The sequence below is a fragment of the Dipodomys ordii genome, unplaced genomic scaffold, assembly GCF_000151885.1.
Source record: "Dipodomys ordii isolate 6190 unplaced genomic scaffold, Dord_2.0 Scaffold79, whole genome shotgun sequence".
NCBI lineage: Eukaryota > Metazoa > Chordata > Mammalia > Rodentia > Heteromyidae > Dipodomys > Dipodomys ordii.
In genome coordinates this window covers 6656989-6682557 of record NW_012267295.1, presented here as the reverse complement: position 1 = coordinate 6682557, position 25569 = coordinate 6656989, and the positions used below count along the sequence as shown (strand labels likewise).

The window sequence follows — 25569 nt, the reverse complement described above, 5'->3', positions numbered from 1 at the left end:
TCTCAAGTGTTAGGATTATAGACCTGGGTCACCTAATCTAACTTACTCTGTGTTTCCTTGATAAGCAGAGGACACATGCTTGCATGGGACAAGCACAGAGAAAGGTAAACCATGAGCACAGAGAGCCAGCCAGCTGTGCACCTCTCTCATGTTGCTTTTCCCCATGGTGTTGGCACTACGACCCTGGGAGATAGAATAGCTTGCTTTCACCTTAATTAGTGCAGCAATTTGCTAAATTTTGTTTTTCCCTTTTTAAGAGTGTTAATCAATTTTAGCTCAGAATAGATTGGAATGGCAGGCAAATTACCATGACAATCCCCAAATGCTAAATTCTGAACATCCAGATCAACCTCAGAGCCTAAAGTATGTGAAAAATCACAAAACTCTGGCCTGCATCTCCAGGATCTATATAAAATGTTATGGCTCTGAAATGAAAAGATAATGGCTTTATGAGGTTTGGAGCAAGCTATTTTCCAGAATCAGCCTCATGCTTAGGTGTTTTGTTCTTTCCATGGTGATTGGAGACAGAGCACTGGCAACTTAATGCAACATTATATGTTCTCTAATAATAGCAATTTGTTAAATCCACAAGCAAAATAGGGCACCTGCTGAGCTCCAGAAATAGAGAAAAGTATACCTCATGTCTTCCCCACGCCTTTCCTACCCCTCTCTTACAGGAAGTTCCACCAAAGGGAAATGAATAGAAAAAAATCCTTCCTCCTTCTAGAGAAGGCAGGGAAAGTTCCAAAAGGAGAAAATGTAGCTAAGTCCCACAGGATGGATAGGACTATGATAAGAACAGTAGGAATGACATGTTGGATAGAAGCAACAATATGATCAGACTCAAACGTAAGAGAGAGTCTCACAGTTAAGTAAAAGAGATAATATACAGGAATGAGAAAGAGATGGGACAGGAAGTAATTATTTGTTAACATATATAGAACTTCTAAATCCAACTTTGATTTCAAGATAGTGTAATGGAAGTCTTTGAAGCCAGGGAATGAGATGACCAAGTGTTTTTCAACACCCTGGTACAACATTCTCCTTAATATTTAATCAGCATAGTCTGTTAAAGCATATTCACATATACTCTCTCATTTGTCTCTCTTAAATATCCCATGATTTGGAATCACAACCACCTTCTGGTAGTAACAAAGTAGGCTGGCAGAGATGTACTTGATTTACTTTGTGTTTTATGACCAGTAAATGACAATATAGTTTCAAAGCTAAGTCCATCAGACTCTGAGCTCATTTACTTCACTGGGCAGCAGAATCCTGTTATGATTTGACCATGAAACCACTGCAAATACTTCCCAGGCCACTGGTCTCTATGAAAAGCCTTGGGGGCCAGAACTGTACAGACGAACATGGCTTCTGTATTCAAGAAGTGGTTATATTAATGGTTTCAGTAATAAAAATAGACAATCCCAGTTACATCTTAGGCATTTTCAGCTAAGTGGTAAGGTTTTGGATATTGCTATAGACTACTTAACTACACATAACACAAGGTCCCAACAGGAGCATACCAGAGTCTGATCTCCCATGTCCTACCCACTCCCATTCTTACCTTGAGCTCATCTGCATTGTAGAAGTCCACACGCACGGCAGGCACCATCCAGGTCTGGAAAAGGGTGGCCAAGATTTGCTCGGCGATGGAGTCAGCAATGAGGTGGAAGTGTAGAGGATTCCGCCTGTTGGGGGACAGAGGAGGAGGTCCAGGAATTAAGGCCTTTGAGTCCAGCTGCAAAAGCACACTCATTTCCAAGTTGCTGAATCAGGATTGTTTTCCAACGGCAATGGTGAAAATAAATTAGGCATGTGCTTCCTGGATGTTGGTGTTGAAAAGGAAAGAGGTCATCTCCCCCGCCCCCCCCACCTCAGCATTTCAGAGGGAAAAAACAAACCAAGCACCTCAGACAGTAAAGTCACTTGTTGTCAATACCCAATGTACTTGGTACTGAAGCAATGGCTTTGTAAAAATTAGAAATAGAGGTCATGCAAACAGTTTGCCCAGCCTATATTACATTGGCATTTGTACAGAAACACATCCACAGAGGGCCAGGTCTTCAGACTACTGGCTGTGGCAGTTAGAAAGACACTTCTACCCTAGAACAAGAGTAAGTTGGGTTTCATGTTTGTTTTGCTCAAAAAGAAAGCCAGGTTTTCACACTGGAGTGATCCGGAGACCCATCACAGAGTCTCAACCTGTATTGTTTTAGTATTTCTACAACTTTTATCCAATCAACTGCTTACTGGGCTGTAGCCTAACAGTTTGACACAGGACAAAGCTTCTGGTGGCAATGGAGCCTAAACCCAGTTCAGGCATTTATTAGTGGCAATCTTGAACATGTTCTTTATATCTCTACATTGCTGCGTCTTCCTGCTATAAAATACTGAAAGAAAATAGCTGCTCATAAGGCCACTGTGTGATAGTAAATACAATTTACGACATATCAAGAATAAACAGGACAATTATAAATAGGAGATATTATAGAAAATGTGCTAAGCACAGAGTAGTATAGTACTTCAATCAAGGAGCACTATCATAAATAATGATCCACTGCTAATAATAACCAGCAGATCCACAGTACTGTGAATGAGCATCTACTAGAAATAAAGCAGTTGGGAAATTCACAGAGAGAAATGAGCAGGCTCTGGCCTCAGGAACCTCACACTGTTCAGTATAACAGAGGATCCACAGGTAAACTTGCGCTTGAGGCAGAATGAGGAAAAAAGAACACAAAGTTCTGTGGGAATGAAGAGAATAAGGGATTCATCCTGCTCGGGTCAGCAGGATGTGTGGGAGGAAAGGAGTAAGTGTGAGTCTGACACAAGGGGAGAGGGGACACTCTCCGTGGAGAGTCAGGGATGCCTATGGCTTAGGCCAGGCTGCATTAGATTGGAAATGAAGAGTAGGGAAGCCAAGAGCAGAGAAGGAAGGGTAACAGTTTGTGCAGAAGGCAATGCAAGAAACATCTAATTAAACAGTCTGGGTCTCAGGTAGCTGTGGGGGCCAGCATGACCTGCTGTGTGGCAACTCCCTGGCCGTCCTAGGTATGTGTACACACACAGACATTTTCTTGGTCTCAGCCTTGGGCATGTCTATGTTTGGTTTGCTCCCATGGTCTCTTCTTGCACGGGCTACTCAGCAAATAATTATTAAACACATACATTTGTTAGGCAATGAGCTGGATGCAGTGGACAGAGTATTGAAACAATGCCCCTATTCTTACAGAGCTTAGTCTTGTCTTCCCTTTGGCCTTCCCATTCAGGATTGGGTCAAATTTTACCTGCCCTCATTTGCTGCTAGAGTTCTGGCCTGATGACGCCTGTCTGGCCCTGACTAAGTCAACTCTGCACTATGCATCCATTGTAACCATGGCAAGGCATGGCTTTCTGTTTATCTTCTACTGTTCACCTCACTGGGAGCTCAGTGAGCTCAAGGATCATGCCAGTTGTGTTCAAATGGACCCAGCTGTGCTTCATAGTCGGTTAATAATCAAACTGGGTATGTGGATAGGTAAGGGAACTAGCTGGGGACCTGGTGTTCAGAAGATAATCTGAATAGGCAGTCTGAAATGAGGATGTGACTGAGATAGAGGGCCATCATCTGAGTATGTGTCCCAAAGTACATGGAACAGGAGAGACTAACAGGATTTGCTTAGGTCACGGGGCACCAACGCTCCGCATGGATCAACGTCATTATCCTAGGAAAGGGTTCCTTCTTTATAAAATGACATCAGCACCCCTACCTCCCCCAGCCAGCCTTCTCTTGTCCTTTTGCTTTTTCCATGGGATGATGCAGCAAAAAGAGTTTGCCAGATGCTGGCAACTTGATATTGGATTTTCCAACCTCTAAACCCACAAGCCAATACATTTCTACTTTTTAAAAATAAATTACTTAGATGGTGGTATTCTGTTTTAGTAGCATTAAACAAATAAGACACAATGTTCAAGGAAGAGGAACTGGAACAGCTAAACACAGAAGGATTTTTTAGCTATGAGGGGAAAAATGAAGACAAGGAGCAGCAGAGTGCGCCAGTGGGGTTCTTGAGTCTCAAGGATGACAACAGAAAATAAATCAAAGAAATAATTGGCTGTGTGGAATCACTGCCCAGGATCTACTGACTGCAAGCATGCATAGACCCTCTTGCTTACTGCATGGGTTTGACAAGGGACATTTCCTGGGGTGTACCATTGGCAGTAAGGAGAGGAACACTTCTAGAGTTGATGACATATTACAGCTGTGCCCAGAAGAGCACAGGAGTACCAGTTCTCAAAGTTTTTGAGATATTTCCATGGACTGCAATGGCAATGAAATGAGAATTGTGGATGGGTAGAAATGAAGGCTGGGGGAAGACATTAGTAGGATATAAGGGAAGAGAAGGAGAGTCTTATTTAGATGGATCATACATAGTACAGCACTTACGGGGACACCAACGGAATGCTAGGAATAGGGAGGCAAGATCTGAATGTGTGAATTTCCAGTCAATGGGAACTTCATTACCCAAGAGAAAAATGAACCAGACAAGGTTTGGAGGCTCAGCAGGCAGGAGCTCAACATTAAAATTCTGGACTCTCCAGCCTGGTTAGAGCAAAAGATGCACCAGAAGGGACCAGAGGTGCAGGCTTTGGAGGAAGATGTACGAACACCAGATGGAGCTTCCTCCCTTTCCTGTTCTTATGTCTCTCGCCAAGAGGGAGCATAAATCCATTTAAAAAATTACCGAGCATAGTACTAGGTGTCTGTACTGTCAAAGGAATTTTCACCTCATTAGCTTTCCTCATTAGAAGAATATGCAAATGCTTAATGAGAGGATATGTTGAGCCTCCAGCCAGGGGACCACTAACACCCTGTCTCAGCCATGAATGGCTGGATATCCCACAACAGTCCATGTTTCATTTGTCAGGGGAGATCCTCAGAGGGGTTTTACTCCTGCTCTACATCTTGAGAACTGAGGATGTCCTTGTAACTGTGGCTCCTTAGATGGCTCCTCTCAGTAGCTGTCTTCTCTAAGGTGCTCCAAGCCACAACAAGACCCCTACAGACCTCACCATAGTACTTTTCTGTAAGCCAGAATGTGGTGCTTTAAATTGTAATGCGAACTTCCAACCAAAGGGTGTCATTTCCCCAGCCCACAGGTTCCTTAGGATGAAGAAGGCCCCACTTAAAATGGTCTAAATATGCCAAATATGGATTATTTGTGCCTTTGCGGTCTTTCCTCTAGAAAGTAAACTCTGGGTGGGGGGCGGTGGAAAAGGGGGAGTCTGTCATTTTTAACCTGCTTTACCCTAACCCCCAGAATACTACCTGACATAGTACCACATATTCTAAATGACGGCATCAATGAGTGACTCTATTTTAAAGCCTCAAATTACTTTATCTTTTCTCTGGCCCTCTTTCCACCATCCTGCCTTTGTCCAAGGTGTACCACTCAACCAGCTTTACCAACTAGAATCAGAGCATCACCTGAGCAACTTGCCTGTCATGTCTGTCATACCCAGTCACCTACAGGTCTCCTGAAATGGTTAGGAGCTGGGTCTCAGAACACACAACAAAGTACCCAGCTTCTTCTTGTCTTGATTCTGTCAAATGATAATGGTGGACTCCAGTCCAACTTTTTCATCTCTTCAGTTTCAGCCTCCCAATTAATTGGGCTTGACAATAATAGTTCCTATCTTATAGTTATTGTCAGACTGATTAAATATCTGAGACACTTAGAAGAGAGATGTGCTGATAGTAAAGACATGGCAAATGTTAGCTATCATTATCCAGCTCAACCTTTGGTGATATATATCTCTCCCTATCTTTCTTGTTCTTTCCAACCTATCATCCATCATGGAAGTCATATGCTCTCTATCCTCTCATTACCTTCTGGCCACTGTGTAAGGCATGAGCCCAAAGCTCCTATGTACACCTAACAGAACCTTCCATGATCTCACTCCATCTGCCTTTCCAAGCTCATGTCTTCACACACCTTATTCCAATACTGGACTTAGCCATTTCATTTTTTTTCTCAGTTCCGAGTATGGCCAAACACCAGTCTTATTAATAAATCTAAGTGTCTCCTTTTTTTCTAGCCATGCTACCATAAGGCCTGGCAGAGGTGAAGCTCTAGGAATCAGCCAGGTTCTTCTGTAGACTGTGTTCATGCAGTTGCCTGGACCAGCTATTCTACCCCAGTCACTACTTTGGACCTACTTTGTTCTCAAATCACACAAAATGCCGCCAAGGAAGCCAGGATACTTATACAGATGACTGGTCAGTGACTCCCACTAGAAATGTAACTTGGACTTCTGCAGTAATCTAGTGGCATTTCACTTATCTGTTCCCTGGTAGATGAAGGCTCTGCATTGGAACTTTATTTTGGTGTCATATCTAAAGACTTGGTTCCTCACAGTTCCTTATAGTTTATTGTTTTAATAAAAAAAAAGAATAAGAAGCAAAGAGATCCAAATGCACTTTGAAGCAACTAACTACACAAAAATGATGGAACAACTTCTTTAACATTAGCTTAGATAATTGCCTCTTAGATTTAACATCATCTAAAGTGCAAACAATGAAAGAAGAAAATAGATAAACCTGACTAATTTCAAAGACTCCCTCTCTCTGCTCTCTGCCAAATCAAATACAGCAAGATCACCACCTTTCAAATGAAGGTCATCTGCAAACCAGGAAGAAGTACCACCAGAACCTGACCACAATGGCACACTGCCTGACCTCAAGCTTCTGGACTCCAGGACAATATGAAATAAATTTGTGTTAAGTGACGGAAGAAATAAAAACAAGAGAAAAACCTTTTGTGCTTCATAGGACATTGATAAAGTGACAAGTGTAATTCCCAAACTGAGAGAAAAGTATCTGCAGATCATATATCTGACGAGGGGTTTGTTGCTATGATAAAAATCTTTTACAACTCAAACAACAGAAAAAAAGACAAGCAAGCCAATTAAAAAATACAGCTCTGAATGGCCCTTTCTCAAGGAAGACATCGAAACGGTCAATAAGCACATGAAAAGATGTTCAATGTTCCTTAGGGAAATACAAGTCAAAACCACAATGAGATTCATGACTCCCACACTAGAGTGCTTAAAATAAACAAGATGGACAATAACAAATAGTGGGCAGAATGTGGAGATGTTGGAACTACAATTGATACTTGGAGGCTTATAAAATGATGTAGCTGAGAAAAAGTCAGGTACTTCCTTGGGGAAAAAAATTGAGTACGTAGTTAACCACTGTTGAATTACTCAGTAATTCTCTTTATGTACAAAAAAGAAAAAAAAGTGTCAACACAATAGATTACAACATTCTTTTCAGAATTACTTATTATAGTCATGAATGGATAAACAGAACATAGGGTAATCACAGAAAGAAATATTATTAGTCAATAAACAGGAAGAACACAGGGAGACATGCTACATTATAGATGGACCATGAAATATTATACCAAGAAGACAGTCAAATATTTATGGTAAGAGTAAAGTGAAATGTGCAGACCAGGCAAATCCACAGAGACAGGAAGCAGAATAGTGGTTGGTAAGGGATGGGGGAGATAAAAATGGGAAGTGGCTGCTATCAGATGGGAGGCTTCATTTTAGTGTAATGAGAAGAGTCTAATATTAAATAATGATGATGGTAGCACTAGGATTATAAATCACTGAAATTTACACTTTTAAGAGTAAGTTTTAACTTTTATGAATAATAAATTCTAATTCACATTCAATTGTCTGAGCTGGAGAATGAGAGTCTTCCCTGGAGTTCGGTTGGTGAACTAGGCCTGTTCTGTTTGGACACAAGTGGTTTGCCAGGTAGGAGCATCTGTGACTGTCCAGACAGACCTCTGACCAGGAGAGAAGTCCACCTCCTGCTAATATCAAGCCCATTTATGCTCAGAATTAAAAAGATACTCTGTAACTCAAGATAAAGAGCAATAGTATTTCATTCTCAATAGTGGTGAGTTCTAAGTCTTATTTCACATTTGATTCATGATTCAGGAAGGTAAGAAACAGTTTTAATGATAAAGCCCTGCACATTTCAAAATCAGCTAAAGGCTATGAGTCTACATCTTATTCTCTTTGGTGCAAAGAGAGATGAGTGCCAGTTAGGCAGATGTTAAGAATGTATTTACAGCATAGGGAATATGACCAACTGCAGTTAATAAAAGCCCATTCAGAAGGATTAATTTTCTTAATATATGATTCTAGGCTTTTGGTCTTAAATCTCTGTAGCAGGTAAAATAGTTGTTTATGCCAATTCACTTGTAATAAAAATCTTTGAGGGACACATTTGCTTTAAGCCTAGCTAGAGCCTGCTTCTTGGATAGGTGGCTTGGGCCCACATTTGAATATGCGACAGCCCCACCTACCTTATCTGGGTTGGAGCCCCAGAGAGGCTGCAGCAGACACAAAGCCTGTTCTACACACAGATCAACAAGGTGCGCAGGGAAGAAAGAACAGAATGTGTGTGTGTGCGCCAATTTCAGCCAGCAGTCTTGGCTCCTAATGAGCAACGGTTCTGCTGCCTCTGTTTCCTTAACTGCTCCCATGTTCCGGTTAGAATGCTACAAAGAGGTAAAGATGATTAAACCACTGTTTTCTCCTGCCTCTTTCTTCTTTCTCAGGACTGTGTGGCAGCCCCTTCAAAGCAATCCAGGATATGCTTTTTTTTTAATGAAAATACATGAAGCCAAAGGAGCTGAGATCATCTTTAATTATTTTATGTTTAACATGCGAATGCGATGGCAAATTCAGGAAAAGAAATGAACCTGTGATGGCACTATGAATTTGTGGCAGAGATTTAATGAAACTTATTTGGGAGAATTACTGAAGCAGGATGAGGAGTTTTGTGTTGAGTCCTTGGCTTGAAGGAGGCCAGACATTGTTGATAATATGGCAAGATTCAAGAACATGTCAGCAAAACTCTCCACAAGAGAACTTTCCAGAAAAAAATGTGAAGACCTCATGGTCCAGCAAAAGCAGCATGGACTTGACAGGTCCGCAGAGCGAAGGCTAAATCTCCTAGACAGACCTGCATTTGTTTACCTGTGACCTTGAATGACTTAACCTCTCTTAGTTTCCACATCCATTTGTGGGGACAATGAGTCCTATCAGATTGGAATAAAGTTTAAATGCAATCAGAAAAGCTCAATATCTGACTATAAAAATGAACAGTAGGGTGCCAGTAGCTCACAACTGTAATCCTGGCTAAGATCTGAGGATCACCATTCAAAGACAACCCAGGCAAGAAAGCCCATGAGTCTCTGATTTCTAACTAATCACACACACACAAAAAAGCAATCTGGGGGAAAGAAGAGGATAATGGAAAATTCAGCAATAATAACTATCTCTTACTGCTGACCAATGTGGTCACTAAAACAATCAGAATAATGAAAGCGGGGCACAGGTAGTTCATTACTATAATCCTGAATAGTCAGGAAGCTTGAGATCTGAGGATTAAGGTTTGAGGCCAGCCTCAGCAGACAAATCTGAGAGACTCTTAACTCCAATTAATTAGTAAAAAGCTAGAAATAGAGGTGTGGCTCAAGTGATAGAATACTACTAGCCTTAAGCAAAAAAAGCTAAGCAAGAGTACTAGGCCTGAGTTCAAGCTTTAGAACTAGAGCACACACACACACACACAGGAATAATGATGCTGAAAATGGTAACTTCCTGCTGGTGAAGAGCTTGGACTCTGAAGTTACAGCTATGGCTGGGTTCTAACCTGATTCTGTCCATTGTCTCTGTGTGACCAGACCATGGCTTCTTATGTGGTCGTAAATTATACTATCTGAGAATAGTGCCCATCCATCTCAAGGGGGCCCAGGAAGAATCTATATATTAATAGGTGGCCAACATGTAAAGACATAGAACAGAATTTGTTGCATAGTGAAGACTACCTTAGAATTTGCTAATTATGTAAGGTACAAATATGTCTTTCCATATTAAAAATACGGTTATGTGAAAACTGGAAGAATAAGCCAACAGTCCAAGAAGCCCAGTGATTGTGGGTTCACCAGCTCACACAAGGCAGAAGTGGAACTTGAAGTTAAGCTGACTTCCTTAAGTCTTAGTCATACCTAATGGTTCTGTCCTATAGCCTACACACTACTTCTGTCATATGGTTAAGCCAGAATCAGCAAGAAGATAATTAGTGTATTTACTGGCTGCAAACATGCTTTCATTTCCCAGGTGCAATGCTAGCAGTAGGATTTAAAAGAAAAATATCTATACAATAAGAAACTGCTGCCAACAGGAATGTACCCGGGAACAGCCAGTTGATCATCCTGGCAAACAGCTGTTAAATTTTTACCGTCTTTTGGCATAGGAGGTAAAGACTTAAGTTGATAGGTAAATAAGTATTTCTTTTCTCTGATCAGCAAGTGCTGAATATCTTTGAAGGGAGCCATATTTCTCAGTTAGTTGCAATTGGGAATGGGGTTTACAAGCATTTCACAAATCTGCACCCCCACCCCAGGAGCCTTTCATCAGAGAGACACAGACATGTACTGTGCTATTTTGTAATAACTCATAAATACCCCTTAACTATATTTCATATCTTTATCACCTATCTTTTCTTCACTCTAGAGCTCACAAAATGACAGGAACCTAAATATCTGACAGAAAAAAACTTACTTTTATTCCTTACACCTAAATACAACTTTCAAAGGCTCCCTGCTTTATGTATAGTTTTATGTATGCTGATATTCCATCCCTACCATTGGCACACCATACATGTATAAATACACATTCTGAAATACATTGCATGCTTCCTGTTCTGAATTTTCACTTATTTTATATCATAAGCATCTCTCCATGTTATGAGATATTTTCAAAGCAAAATAATCACGTAAAAAGTATGTTCCATTGTTTTTGATGTTTTCAAGAGTTATCTAGTGTTCTGTCTATAAACAGTATTTTATAGAAGTATTTCACAATTCTATACTTAGGCTGATCTGTTTAAAACAAGAGTCCTTAAGACAGGTCACACAAGGTCAAGGACCTTGGCATGTACTTTAAAATTCCCTCTAAAAGGCTATACGCATTTCCAATGCCAGCAGCACTGCATACAACTAGGCACATGTAACTCTCTACTTTTAAAAACTCAATTGCTCATTGCTACCGAACATTCCACAGAGCTAAGACTGATTTGATGTAACAAAACAAACCTGAAACGAACATTTGCAGAAAATCTTGTTCTGAAAAATAAATCTAATTACTGTAATTAACAGTGAAAGCCAAAAGGACCATCCTGCACTACTATTATTATTACTAACATTAGGAAAGTACTCCATTTGTGAACAAATTTTATAATCATGTCTTAGTTAATCTCAATAACGTGCTTGGGAGACAGTGAAGTTATTTATAGCTGGACTTCTGAGTGGAAAGTCTTTCAAATGTCCTTTGTCTTAAGAGCTCAACTGAGTTGTCACCAGCATATCAATTTACAGAATCACACTTCTTCATACAACATCAAGGACAAGGTCATTTGGTCAAGGACATGGTCACTTGGTCCAAGAAGATCAAGTAGTCATTAGAATGAAATGCAGACTTTTCATAACATACCTTAATAATTAGCTGCCTTATCAAATTCCTGTGCTTGCATGAAAATGTGACCTGACAAAGCAGCTAATGATAAAACTGCTGCTTTTAAATCTAACATCTCTGTCTCCACTGTGTCTGTGGGAGCTGTAGGAGTAGAAGTTTACCTTCAACAGAATTCTTAACAATTTTAACAACTACTAGATTATAGGATTTGTAGCTAAAGCAACAGGAATAATAAAATGTACTCTCAATAATACCAGTAGTTTTCATATCCTTAACATTTATAAGTATAAATTCATAAAATTTATAATTATAAATTTATAAAAGCTATAATCATGCAAATACCCTTTTCTAAAAGAGTAGTCCCCCACATACCTGGCAGGAAATTGGAAATCTTCAATGAAGAACAAAAATAAATATATACAGGCTAAAACCACCCATCTAATTCGGTGCTCAGCCTACAGTTTTTGTATCTGAGCAGATGAAGATTGCAGAACTGCAGGAAGCCGCCAAACAGCACAGCCGCTATCACTGTGGAGAAAGGACATCTTGCCTGAAATCAGCAAATAGAGGATCAAACTTTACTTGGCCAATCTTTACTGGACATCCCTTATCCTTATTCTGATATACAACTGAAACCACAGTTCCAACTTGAACTACAGAGCTACAAGAAGTGACAGCCTTGCTATTAATTGATGGAGTTTATATGTGTTGGTTGTATACTTCCTTCCAGCCTCCCACAATAGGAGGTCAGCAGACTGGATGCTTGGCTAAGCAGTTAGCTGAACATTGCTGTCTGTATAAGGGGGTCAGACAAAGAGCCGTACCTGGAGTTCAATAATAAACATTGTTAAAAACAAAATACGTTTTGAAGCAAATGGATTTACAGCAAAAACTCAATGATATAAGAACTAAAGAGTTCAGTGAATGCCAGGTGCCAGTGGCTCACGCCTATAATCCTAGCTACTCAGGAGGCTGAGATCTGAGGATCACAGTTCAAAGCCAGCCTGGGCAGGAAAGTCCAATAAACTGGAAGTGGCGCTGTGGCTCAAGTGGTAGAGCACTTGCCTTGAGCTGAAGAGCACAGGGACAGCACCCAAGACCAGAGTTCAAGCCCCACGACCGAAACCCCAACTCCCCTGCCAAAAAAAAAAGGAGAAAAATGTTCAATGATCTGCTAATGCCTTGCTACAGTAGCATGGATATGAAACTGAACAAAGTCTGGGCTGGGAATCTTTATTATCTGATTGGAAAAATTACCTTCAGATTCTTTAGTAATATACTTACTAAACAAGTGAAAATATATTAGAATATGGTATACGGTTGATAGTTTTTTCTGATGCCTGGGGTACAGAAAAAGAAGCCACTGCTTCTGTCCCCCAAAGGGCTGTGTTTTGCTCAGGTGATATGTCATGGGGAACAATGTAGGGATTAATGCAATAAAGGTCAGAAAGATGCAGAGGGCAAGGAGGGTAAGGAGAAGAGAAGCACAGATTGAGAGTTTCAAGTGGGCTTCTTGCTTGTTGAATATGATGGCTTTGCAAAGTCTTTAAGGGTGAGAGGCAGGGTCTACCAGATTGAGAGGAAGAAGCAGGCAGAAGAGGAAGTAGGGTATATGATGGAGAAAATGGGAACTATAGACAGGCCAGGGTGATGGGGCATGAAGGCAAGAGAAACCAGTATGCAGACCACCAGAACCCAATATTTAATGTGCATGCAGAGGATCAGCCACAGACCTGTCCCAAGTATCATTCTGAACTCAAAGAGGATGGATCTGAAGAGCAGAAATAAGGGGGGCAGAAAGGTGAACGAACTGGGGTGTGTGCAGGATGGAGAGGAAGGGGTGGCACTGAAAGACATCTAAGACCAAGAACCACTAGGTGTTGACAACAGACAGACTGCCTGGGGGATTCAGCAACAAAGCCATAAAAATAAATGTATCCTAGTATCTTGCAGAAGTAGTGGATATTAAATGTCCACCACTGTTCCCAACTCTGTTTACAACACTGATGCCTGATGTCAAATTTTATACATTAGCCTGGGCTCTGCTCAGGTGAACAGGAATGTGGGACACTTTTGAACTCTGACTTGGTCATCTAATGTACCTTTCCAGCTACTGGCTACAGTTGTGGATGACCTTCACCCAAACCCAGATAAGAAAGTAGAGCAGAGACAAGGATACTGTCTGGAATCAATCCTGGACATGACCTGAGTATATCTAGATATCAAAATAGGGGAAGAAAATCTGATCAGATATAAAAGGTAGGAATTTGACATCAAGAAGAGATGATGCCTGAGAGGCATGACAGTCCTTTTCCTGGTCCTGAGGGAAAGAATCCCGAGATCAATGGATAGCATCTAAGAAGAGAGCACATTTCTGTTTAATATAAAGCAGGAGTGGCCATACTAAAACAGAGAAAGAAGCCTGCATTCATTTTAAGGCACTACCACAGCGAAATACCACAGACCGGGTAGCAGAGACCCTGAGATTTATTTTCTTACTGTTGGAAATTTGAGATCTTTTAAGGTACCCGCCTTGTTTTGCAGGGTACCCACAGCATGTTCACATGGTCTTCCCTCTGTACCTGACTCTCCTAATCTGTGTTGTTCGTTTTTGTTTTGTAAGACATTTATCACCGCAGACTATGGTCCACCCCATGGCTCTATTTTAATTTAGTCACTTCTTTAACACCCTATCGCCAAATGTAATTGCATTTTGAGGTGCCAGAGGTTAGGACTTCAAAACGTGAATTCTGGGTTGGACACAATGCAGCTCACAGTACCACCTCCTCCAGGGGGCTATGTAAAAAGAGAGGCAACAGAGGCCAACAGAGAAGTTGAAACATTTAATTTGGACTTTCCATGAAGCCTACCAACCTGAGGTCTGAGAGCTACAAATCTCAATGTGGCAAGACAGTACCAGACCATGTACCAACTGTGTCATCCCCAGCACGCTAGACCAAAATTTTATTTTCATGTATGGAAGCTTGAGTGGCAAGTGAGTATTTTTTATTGTTAAAAATGTTGTTATTGCTATCTTCAAATAGATGTACAAAGGGACATCAGTTTAACGTGCCCATTTATGTGTACAATGGATCTTGATCAGAAAACCATTCCACCATTCTCTACTCCCTCCTACTTATAGGTTCCCTCCTCAGTCTCCTCAAGTTTCCTTGTTCCATTTTCACAGATAAACATTAAATATCATGACTATCCCGTCTCCTTCCCCTTCCTGAGAAAGGATGTGCAAGTGCCCACACTCTGCTCTCGCAGAGTGTGAGTGAAGGCAGCTCTTACCTGTGAAAGAGGACAGACTTGACCAAGGTGACAACATCCCGGCTGGCATTGTATCCGGCACAGACGATAGCAACATGGATTGTCTGTGGGGAAAGGAACACAGGATGAACATGAAAAGAGATGCAAGCTTTCTAGGGGCTTCAAGGACACACAAAGACAGAAAGAAAGAGAAAGAAAGAAAGAAAGGAAGAAAGAAAGAAAGAAAGAGAAAGAAAGGAAGGAAGAAAGAAAGAGAGAGAGAAAGAAAGAAAGAAAGGAAGGAAGGAAGGAGAGAGAGAAAGAAAGAAAGAAAGAAAGAAAGAAAGAAAGAAAGAAAGAAAGAAAGAAAGAAAGAAAGAAAGAAAGAAAGAAAGAAAGAAAGGAAGGAAGGAAGGAAAGAGAGAGAGAAAGGAAGAAAGAAAGAAAAAAAGAAGGAAAGGAAGGAAGGAAGGAGAGAGAGAGAAGGAAAGAAAGAAAGGAAGGAAGGAAGGAAGGAAGGAAAGAAAGAGAGAGAGAGAGAGAAAGAAACAAAGACTGACCTTTATTTCCTATAGACATCATTAGAAAACAAAGGGCACTGTGTGAGCTGTGGAGAATAACTCCAGACCGTTTTATTAAAGCCTTTTTAATCGGTTTATGGAGCTATCATCATTTGGAAGCCATTAAGGCTTTTTTCAATTACATTTTGGGGACAAGAGAAATGGTGATTGGTTTAAATTGGCAAACAGTGAGTCCCCTGCTCCCAAGCAAGGAGAAAGTGACAACTGGTAAAATAAGGCAAGGAGGGAAAAGACCCTTGGAAGGATGAACCACCATCAGAGATCTCTTGACAAAGAAGTCTTGGCCCACCAAATTTGTAAAATGCTCTCATGAGAGGTCTCAGGTCCCAGGGCCAAGGGGATCAACGAAACCCTCTGTGTCCCAGCTGGAATATCACCCAAAGAACAGAAGACTAAACTGAGGGAAACTTACAAATATTCTCAGCTAAGCTGCCTGGGGCAAGTGCTCTGGACATGAACCCTGACTCCATCCTTTTATCCTGGGTGATCCTGGCAAATGTACTGGGTCAAGTGATACACTGCAATGCCACAAGTGGAAGCTGGATTTTTCAGTACTAGCTGTATCACATTCCAACTGTACCAAGAAAAGTCCTCTGGGACCTTCTGGAAGCCTTCAAGCTTCCTGAGTGGGGTGCCATGATTGAATTACAGGTGACAAAGACACTCATTTCCTGACTAGGCCAGGTTGGCAGGTTCAGACTGGCTCCTCCATGATGTAAGCAACTCTTCTAGAGACCTCAGGCACCAAGCAAGTTGTACATGTGGTGTACATTGACAAAGACTGGGAGGCAGTAGGATAAGCTCAATGGAACACCATGGCCTCTCAAGGAAAGGACAGTAAATACCTTTTATTACTGCCTCTCCTGAGGAGCACAGCCTTCCTTAAATGGAAATATGTCCTTCCCAGCCACTCCAACCACGTACTGTCCTTGGAGTACTGCAGAAGGGTGATCCCTATGATCCCTAATACTTCAAAGTATGGGTTCTTGATGAAAGAGTGATATTTATCAGCCTGCATTATGCTCATGAGCTGGCATGAAAACCCTTTGTATCACAACTTAAACACAATAAAAAGTAATAATGATACGAGTGAATTCTTGAGAGCCAGCTATGTCTTTATCAGAATGACACCCAGCCTTTGTTCTCATAGCATAGCTACAAGACACCCCCACTGTCTTGCTCAGCTACTGAACTACCGGCTTGCCAGGCCATCTTCCTTACCCCATCTCCTGACATCACCTGGGTTGAACCTAATCATCCAACAGCCTCCATCCATGTCCAGGAACTCTTTGGAGGTACTGACCTTCATTCTTCCTTGAACATTCCCCACTCCAATGCCAGAATGAGGACTAAGCCTTCCTCTAGAATGTCAGAAATCCTAGTCCTTGGCTTGGCACACTTGTGGTATTCTTAGGGCTGTCATACACTATGCCCAGGCCCTCCTCTGTAAAAGAGCTAACTCCACCTGACCTTTCTACCTGACCATACTTTGCTTCCACCACTGCTCATCTGAATCATTCCCTCATACATCTCAGGATCCTAAGTGCAAATCCTGAGGCTTTCTGGGATGCTAAGACCCGACTCCCCTCTTGTACTTGAGTGGCAGAGAGATAAAGGGAGATGAAAGCTAGGACTAATTTACACAATGACAAGTCATTCCTATAGAGCAATCTGCTATACACCAGGCACTGCTTGACACTTTGTACAGATTACCAGATTTCAGTCTCACAGTTATGTGAGTCATGTATAGTATTTCAGTTCTGTATCATTGATCAGGACACTCAGGCCTTGAGAGTTGGGATCTGAATTCTGCAAAAGAAATTCTTCACTCTGGTGAAAAATCAGAAAAATCTAATTTTTTTTTAAAAAAAACTTTTGTTCTAAAGCCATCTCTGACCAATTAATTAAGTCTCTGATGCCTAAGGGTTTCAAATACTCTAGGAAAAGTAGGGGTTCTCCATGGCAGTGGCTGAAGATATCTTGGTTGTTACTATTTGGGGGATGTGTGTGTGTGTGTGTGTGTGTGTGTGTGCACACATGCACGCCTGAGCATGTGTGCATGTGTGTAGGGTGCTATTAGCATCCCATGAGTAGAGGTCAGGGAAGATGTTTTTACACATTCTAAAATATGCAAGAGAACTCCCTTTGTCCCCTCCAGAACAAATTATCCTGTCCAAACATGAAGAGTACCACTGTAAGGAGACTGTTTTAGGAAGAAAAGACAATGGGAATAGAGGGTCAGGGGAAGTGCAGCTCACTATAGATTCAATTGCTACCTTAGCTCAGTCTAATTTATGCAGTTCTTAATTTTTCCACCTGTAAAATGAAGGCCCCATCACTTATCTCTGGATAATATCATCCTAAGACTCAGGATGAATGATTGCAGTGCAGATGCAACCGCCACCATTTAAGTCATGAAGGAAATGAATAGAAAAGCGCCTGCACACCGGGAGACAACCCAGGAAGGGACAGGATGGAGGAAAACATGCAGAATCAGGCTCTTCTGAATCACAAATATTTAAACATGCAGCCTCTGAGATATCAAACTTTGTCTTGGCTTCAGGGTTCAGGGACTTTTCAAAATGGGCCCATTAAATGTAAGCACAAGTGCGCACATTCTCAAACATTTTACATAATTTTCCAATCTCTTTAGTTTCATCCGATACACCTGCCACCATGAATAAATTCATCATCTGGAACCATAGCAGCAGGGCCTGCTACCTAGGAAAGGAGAAAAAACAGAATGTCCCTGGAATTTACTCTTTCAAGGGTTTTGGATGAACCTAAATGTTGCCATTGGAGAAGGAATCAACAGGAAGGGACAGAGCCAGGAGTAGAAATTGAGTGAGGAGGAAACTAGAATGGCTATTTCTTGAAAGAACAAGGTCACTCTCATGATAACCTGAGGGTGTGAAGCTACAAAGTTCAGATTTCTCAGTTTATCTGGTTAAACATGACACAGGTGCCCCCTATAACTCAAAATGTGGGACTTGAATGTCAGATTCTGTGCCTGGAGCCCTCTGACCATGCCTTCTTCTTCTTAGTCTTTTTTAAAAAATTTTTATTTTATTGTGAAGATGCCTTCTTCTTTGAACTTGCAACAACAGGTGTAAGACATGTATCCATTTGCCACAAAGTACGGACTGACGGTGGAATGATGTTCTCATTTATCCTTCCTTTCCCCAATGCTTCTGTGACTCTCAGAGCCCAATCATTCTAGACAAAATTAGCTGGGCTCTTTGTCCCCTGTGGGAAAGTAGTTCTCAGAAAGTATTGTCTCACACATAGATACAAAGAAAAAGTAGTGTCCCCAAAGAAGTGTGTACCAAACTATGGGATTGTAGGCAAGCTGTGGCTTGGCAAAGACAAGCCAGCCCTGCTGCTTTACTGCCAACATTAGCTGTGATCCTGATTCTGTGCTCCTTTAGGGCACCCTGATGGGTAGTGTGGTTTATAGCTTCTCCTATGGAGAGACTGTAGCAGGGAGCAGGGAAGCATCTCAAGTGGACATTGGCTGCTGACACCTAGGAGAATGAAATATGAGTCAATGAATAGGTGATAATTACCTTCCTCAGGCTAGGCACTGGACAGGGACCTGGAAGAATCTTCCATATCTTTTAGCTGACTACACTAGTCAAGTCATATGTTCTATAAACCATGGGTGCTGGCTCTGTTATAACTTCCACAAGGCTCCATCTGGAAGATGGGAGACACACCTGTTCTTAACAATTTCTGCTTAACAGATCAACACAAGGAGGAGCTGAGAGTTCCCTCCTGCTGAGTGCTCCCTTTAGCCAAGTACACCTCTTGAGTATTCCTTTCTCCCCATGACTGCAAAATGGGACATTACACTCCATGGATGGTTGAGGGGACCCAGCAGATGGACCTCAACTTCTAACCAGTCTCCCACAGGGCTTCTAAGGGCAGAGTACCTAGGTATGTCTGCAGCTAGCCCAGAGGCCCAGATGGAGAACCACTGCTCAGTCTGGTCACTGAGACAGTATCTTCAGGAAAACTCAACAGAAGCTAGCTACTATGATATGACATGGGGATCAGGGGGCATTCAAGACTTGCTTCAGTTCCCATCATAGAAGGGCACAGCTCTCATGTTCTCCTACAAGACACATACAGGTGGGTGTCTTCCACCTTCTATCACATGCACTGAAGCTTCTGAGTCACCACTCTTGTTGGGGAGAGGAAAAGGCATAGTGCTGGAATTGGGAAAGCCCTGCTCTGCTCAAAGAACAAGACCTTGAGAGCCAGAGGGGCTGACAGAGGCCCCAGCTCTGCCACAGGCCAGCTGAATGACCATGGGCAAGTCATTCAACCTTTCCTCTCATTTTCAACCACAGCCTTAATAAAGTGAGGAGTTTTCATCTCCATACATAGATTTTTCTACTTCTTAAACCTGAAACTTGAAAACAGAGAGACAGGGAACAGGTTAAGTCAGTAGTCTGAAATGCCATGATGTAGCTTAGGTACTCTGTAGCTCAGTGAGAGGCTGAAATCCAGAGCTGAGCTGTGAAACTCACTGCCCTGCCTCATTGAGACACATCTGTAACCATTAAGATGAAAAACTGAACTACTTATGTGCCACTGAACAGTAAGTATCTCACAGGCCTCTCGGTCACCATGGCTCTCTGGGGAACCATTGCCTGTTTGGTCTCAATAGTAAACCACAAGGCTCGAAGACAAAGTTGTTGCTGCTATCATGAGCAAGCAAATAGATGCCGCCTGATTTAGGAAGCCAAGTCTTTAGAAATTTGCCAAGGAGAGGTAGAGTCATGGAAGTTTTACGACCAGGTATGAGAACCAGAAGGGTCAGACTTCCTGGGGTATCACTGTAAGTCACCCCATTCCCACTGCTGTCAAAGCCCAAGTTGAAGGAAGTGAAGGAAAAGTCATGTAGCATTTATGATTCTGGCCATCTTATATCCCTAACCTGTTTTAGATCTGACTTTCTTATTATGAAGAACTCAGACACCCAAAGAATAATCAGAAACCCAGTATGCTACCTAGAAAGCATAGTGAGGATTGACACAGATTTTTCTGAGGTAGATTGACAGAAGCCTAATGGATACAAATAAACCCAGGCCTGGGACAGGTGCGTTGTCTAACAGCTCAATCCTGACTCATGGTGGGTACCTCTACAAGGACCATCAGCATCAAGAAGACCACCTGAGAATCTGAGAGAGCTCCATCTATAGCATTAAATATAGATGGCTAGGAGGGGTGACATTGATCAAGATGTTGTGCTCTCACTATTGAATTCAATCTCCTTTGTACAACTATGTGAAGATAATAAAATATATAATGATATGGATGGATGGATATATAGTGGTGTATGTAAGTATGTATGTATGTATGTATAATGATTGATAATGAGGCCAGAAAGAAAAAGTAAGCAGTCAGACAAGATATATAGACAGATTAATATTCTGAATCCAAGTAGCCTGGAAATTGTATCTAAAAAGATGAGAACGGAACAGCCATGTGACAACACAGCATGTACCTTTCAGGTATCCAAGGAGGATATCTAGGGAGGAAAATCCTGGGCTAGGGAGGAACTGGTGTGATGAAGAAAGGAGGAGGCAAGGCTCCTTCTGGAAGAGAGGCACAGAGGAAGAGAGTTGAATGGACCAGACTTCGAACACCAGGCAGACACTTTATAGCTCACAGCATTAGTAAGGAGTTGGCTTCTCCTGTGAGAAATGCCAGATGACATATTCATTCAATGTCCTTCATGATCCATGTGTAGCTGGTTCTTAACTTGAAAAAGCACAGTACACTATGGCAAGTATTAAGATCTGCTACCTACAGTGAGGACAGGGAGATGTTACAACCCATATGCATGCTGGGAGAAGAGTGAAATGGGGCAGCGGCTGTGGAAAACATTATGGCTGATTCCACTGAAAGTTAAAAACAGAATTAACATATGAAATAGTGATTTCACCTCTGGGTATATACTGAACAAAAACTGAAAGAAGGACTTCAGAAGGAGATGTGCACACCCATGTTCATAGCAGCTTTATTACCATAGCTAAGATATGCTAACGAGAGGAATAGCCCTGGAGTCTCAGGGCACACCATGGTAAATATACTAATAATACACAACTGTACACTTAAACACAGTAACTCTCTTGATATGTGTTTTGTAAGGAATAACCTTAAAAGTTATAAACTTGATCATCACTTTATAGCTATGCAGTTTTGCTAAGTCTCTTTATAAAATCAGGATGATTAAAACAATTAGGTGAGCTACCCTGTGTGAAGTGTAGGCCCTGGCATCTAATACCTACAGGATGCAGGAATGCAGGTACTTCAAGCATCAGTACCCACAGCATCCCTTTCAAGTTGCCTATGCTCAGATCCAGATGGTTACCTTGCTGATCTCTCTTTATATCTAATATACTTTCAATATGGAATGTCTTGGCCTCACACCTGTTCAACTCTTCCCCCTATTTCCAAACACAACTCTATCTCTTGGGAATTATTTCTACATCTATAAATATGATGGTATAATGAATGTGTCAGCTCATGTGAAGGGCTTAGGACTTTGTGACTATTAGATATGTATCAGTAATCAGCATTAATCATTTTAATACTAATAACTATTATTATTATCATTATTTCAGGAAGCCTTTGCTGCATGCACAAGAACTTACATTCAAGAAATAAACATTAAATATCCTCATAGCTGGGATCAGGTAATTCCCTCATGCCTCTACTTTCTCCTCTACCTTCTAGTATGATCCAGGATAGAATAATGATACTGTTGAAGGCAGAGTTTAATTCCCTTTGCTCTGTGAATCCTGGAGTTATCCTCCTATTGAGAAGGCGAAAAGACACCCAGGATGAGGAGACTCAGTTGGGGCGGCAACTTTCTGATCTTAGGCAAAACTATTTACTCCTCTCTAGTCTCATCATAGTTAAAATAAGTTATATCTTCATTGCTGTTCTCAATGACACATGTTCTGAAAGAAAATTTAAAATACAGCATACTATTACAAAGCAGAGCAAGGCAAGGAGACTCTGGGCCAAGCCCAGATGGGAAGTGGTGAAACATCTGGTCTCTTGCCCTGGCCAAGTTGTGACTGACCACTGACTTTCAGCAAGGTTCACAAAGAATCTTCTGACATTATTTTCATTCCTTTTCCTTTTCTATGACAGTGGGACCAATGAAATTCAGCAGAAGAATAGTACAGGCCATCTGACATAGAGTTATGCAAGACATGGCAGCTTCGCTCTTCCTCTATTGCTCACTTTGGGTTAATAAGCCAGCTGCTGTTACAAGAACACACAAGCCGTCCTAAGGAACCCGGGCTACCAGTAATTCTGTGAGCCATTTCAGAAGTAGATGCTTCAGCCCCAGCCAAGCCTTCAGATGACTCTGCAGCCCTACAGATGTAATAGTTATCTCACTAACGATTCAGAATCACGATCCCCAGGCTGAGTGTTGTCAGGTTCCCAATTTTCACAAACCACATGAGACAAAAGGTAACTAGTGCTTTAAGCTGGTAAACTTTGGGATGTCTTGCTATGAAGAAGTAAACAACTAAAGCACAAGGGAACAAGCCTGAGCTACCTCTATAGGAGCATTGGTCCCTAAAAGTCAGGGCATGAGACAGTCCCACTATGTTCCTCTCTGGGATCTGACCTTCGGAGGGGATCTTTCAGTGGATTTACATCCTCAAAGACACACCAAAGAAGGCATATGAAGCTAATGAAATCTGAGTCCAAATGCTACCCTGGTATCTTCCAATAGAGTGTGGGTTTCAGGCAGACAGCTGGCAAGCCCTTCACTGCTGAGTTATTATGCACAATTCTTAAAAGATGAAGTGGGGAAAAAAACTGAAGTAGATCAAAATACTGTGGGGTTAGCTGGGGTCCCAGAAGATGTAAGTGAGAGGTGTCAAGTTTTACAAACATAATGGCTCTAGGAAAATGCCAACCTCAACCCTGCACCCCCTTCCCCCCACCACGACATGAGCTAACGAATGTAGCCACAATCTGGAAGGCAATTTAAAATGATCCCACTTCTTTTCAAGAACAAGCAGATTCTTGCTTAGAGCCAGTGAGGAACTCAGGAATAGTCCTGAGATTGCAAGAGCATCCAGATTGAAAGAGGACCCCAACATCAAGACTTGTCACCCTCTACCCTTTATGAGGTATCAGGCACGCAATACAGTCTGGGGCTAGAGGTTTTCCAGAAGCTTCATGTCACCAAGCTTTAAGTGTAGGGGTTCATAGCACAGCTTCTAGAAGCAAATTTCCGAGGTTCAACCCCTAGATCCACCTCTTCCTAACTGGGTGATCTTTGTGGCAGTAGTTCAGTAACCTGTAAAATGAAGAAAGTACATTGTATAACTTAAATTCAGGGTAGCATTTTAGTATGGTATCTGCTACAAATGAAACGATGGCAAATGTTATCTCTCATGCATATTACATTGCTACAGAGAAATGAGGCTCAAAGCAAAGACCAGAAGGGAAGACAGAGAAATTCTCATATGGGATGGGATGATCTGACATGATAGCACACCAGTCACCAACGTTTCATGAAAATAATAATGACTGTGGTGATTTTAAACGATGTCCAAAATGTTCTGAATTTTCTCCAATTGGGAGATGAGGTGGGGGTCTACTCTTCACTGTCAGTGGACGGGAGTTTTGTTACCACTACTGGTCCTTGCATGTAATGGCAGTATTAGGGATTTCACTCAGGACTTTGATCTTGCTATGACTTAAGCCACATTCCCTTCCTTTTACTTTAAATTGTTTTACAAATCAGATCTCACATGTTTACCTCCATTCAGCGTAGCTGGTATTCCAGGTGAACAATATTCCATCTAGCCTCCAGTGACTAACAACAAATGACACTATGGCACTATGCAACTAACAACAAAGGGCACTTTGGCACTATGACACTGTGTATCAGACTTTATGTCTGATCTTTAAACTGAGAACCTTTGGCTTCTATGTAAACAGTTTTCCACCCAGAGCTGCCATGATATGAAAAAACTCAACCTAGCCCAGGCAGAGAAACTACATGGGCAGGCCCTGAATCCACAAGAAGACAGGTGATGCTGGGTCAAGCCCTGGTGTTCTACATACAAAATAACCCACCAGATAGAGGATTCCTAAATGTAATTGCAAATAAGCCCTTTATGAATCCCAGGAACTACGGAGAGCTCATGAAATGAAATTTACTATTTAAAGCAGTAAGTCTTAGGGCATTTGTTAGTCAGACACAGAAAAGAAGAGCATCTGTAACAAGCACATGAGACTGTCCCCTTTCCTGCATCTACTTTTATCCACTGAAAGAGTTAACCATTGTTCTCATTTTATAGAGACATAGATTCCAAGCATGAAGTGAATTGTGCAAGGTTGTAGAAAGTGGCAAAGGAAAGTCTCTCTGGAATTCCTGCTTCCTGCTATAGTAATTTTTTCTGCTGTACCACAGCTCACTCCCAGGATGGAGCAGAACCAGAGGGGCAAGAAAACTATACACATCATACATACATCAGCTCTAGTCCAAATCAAAGGGGATCACATGACTTCAAGCACCAAGGCACCCAGAAACTAGGCTTTGACTCAAGCAGCATTGCCCAGGCAACAGAAGTATTTATGAATAAAACAGGCTATTTGAAGGCCACACAATTAGGAGACAATGAAAGGGACCTGTTGTTTCTATCACCAGAAATCTCTGATGACAACCTGGATGTCATTGTAGTGAAGTTTTCAGAAAGACTTGTCAGAAGTTGGAGAAGTTTGAGTCCAAGCACTGATGACAGCAATGTCCTTGATTATGTGGCCATACACTCTGACGAGATCTGAAGACAAGCTTCAGCCCTTGTAATGGAAAAGAATCTGAAAGAAGGGAGGCCTATTTTAAGTCCGATGACTGACACTTCTTGTTTGTTCTTTGACTTTTCCACTAAACTCTTACACCAAATGAAAGAGACAGGACATACACTGCTAATGGGTATGTAGTCATCATTTCAATGTGATTACACATGGATAGCAAATCACTTCAAAGTTATACAGCATTCAAACGCCCATATGCAAGCTCTCAACAAGACAAGAGTGCATTGCAGTATGAGTAAAGTTTTAGGGGTATAGGAAATAAATGAACAAGAAGCACAAAGCAAAGAACAAATGAGTAACATCTAACTCTCAGGTACAAATTTTT

The 25569-nt window shown here is 41.6% G+C and overlaps 1 protein-coding gene across 1 annotated transcript in view; it reads right to left on the bottom strand.

The window, feature by feature from the left end:
• The window catches only part of Large (like-glycosyltransferase), a 458307-nt gene that overhangs the window by 217551 nt on the left and 215187 nt on the right, over positions 1–25569 (bottom strand). The window contains exons 4-5 of the mRNA XM_013024905.1: positions 14842–14924; positions 1568–1691 (exon numbers count right to left, since the gene is read on the bottom strand). Coding sequence (XP_012880359.1) covers positions 1568–1691; positions 14842–14924 — 207 coding nt within the window. The remainder of the gene's footprint in view (positions 1–1567; positions 1692–14841; positions 14925–25569) is intronic.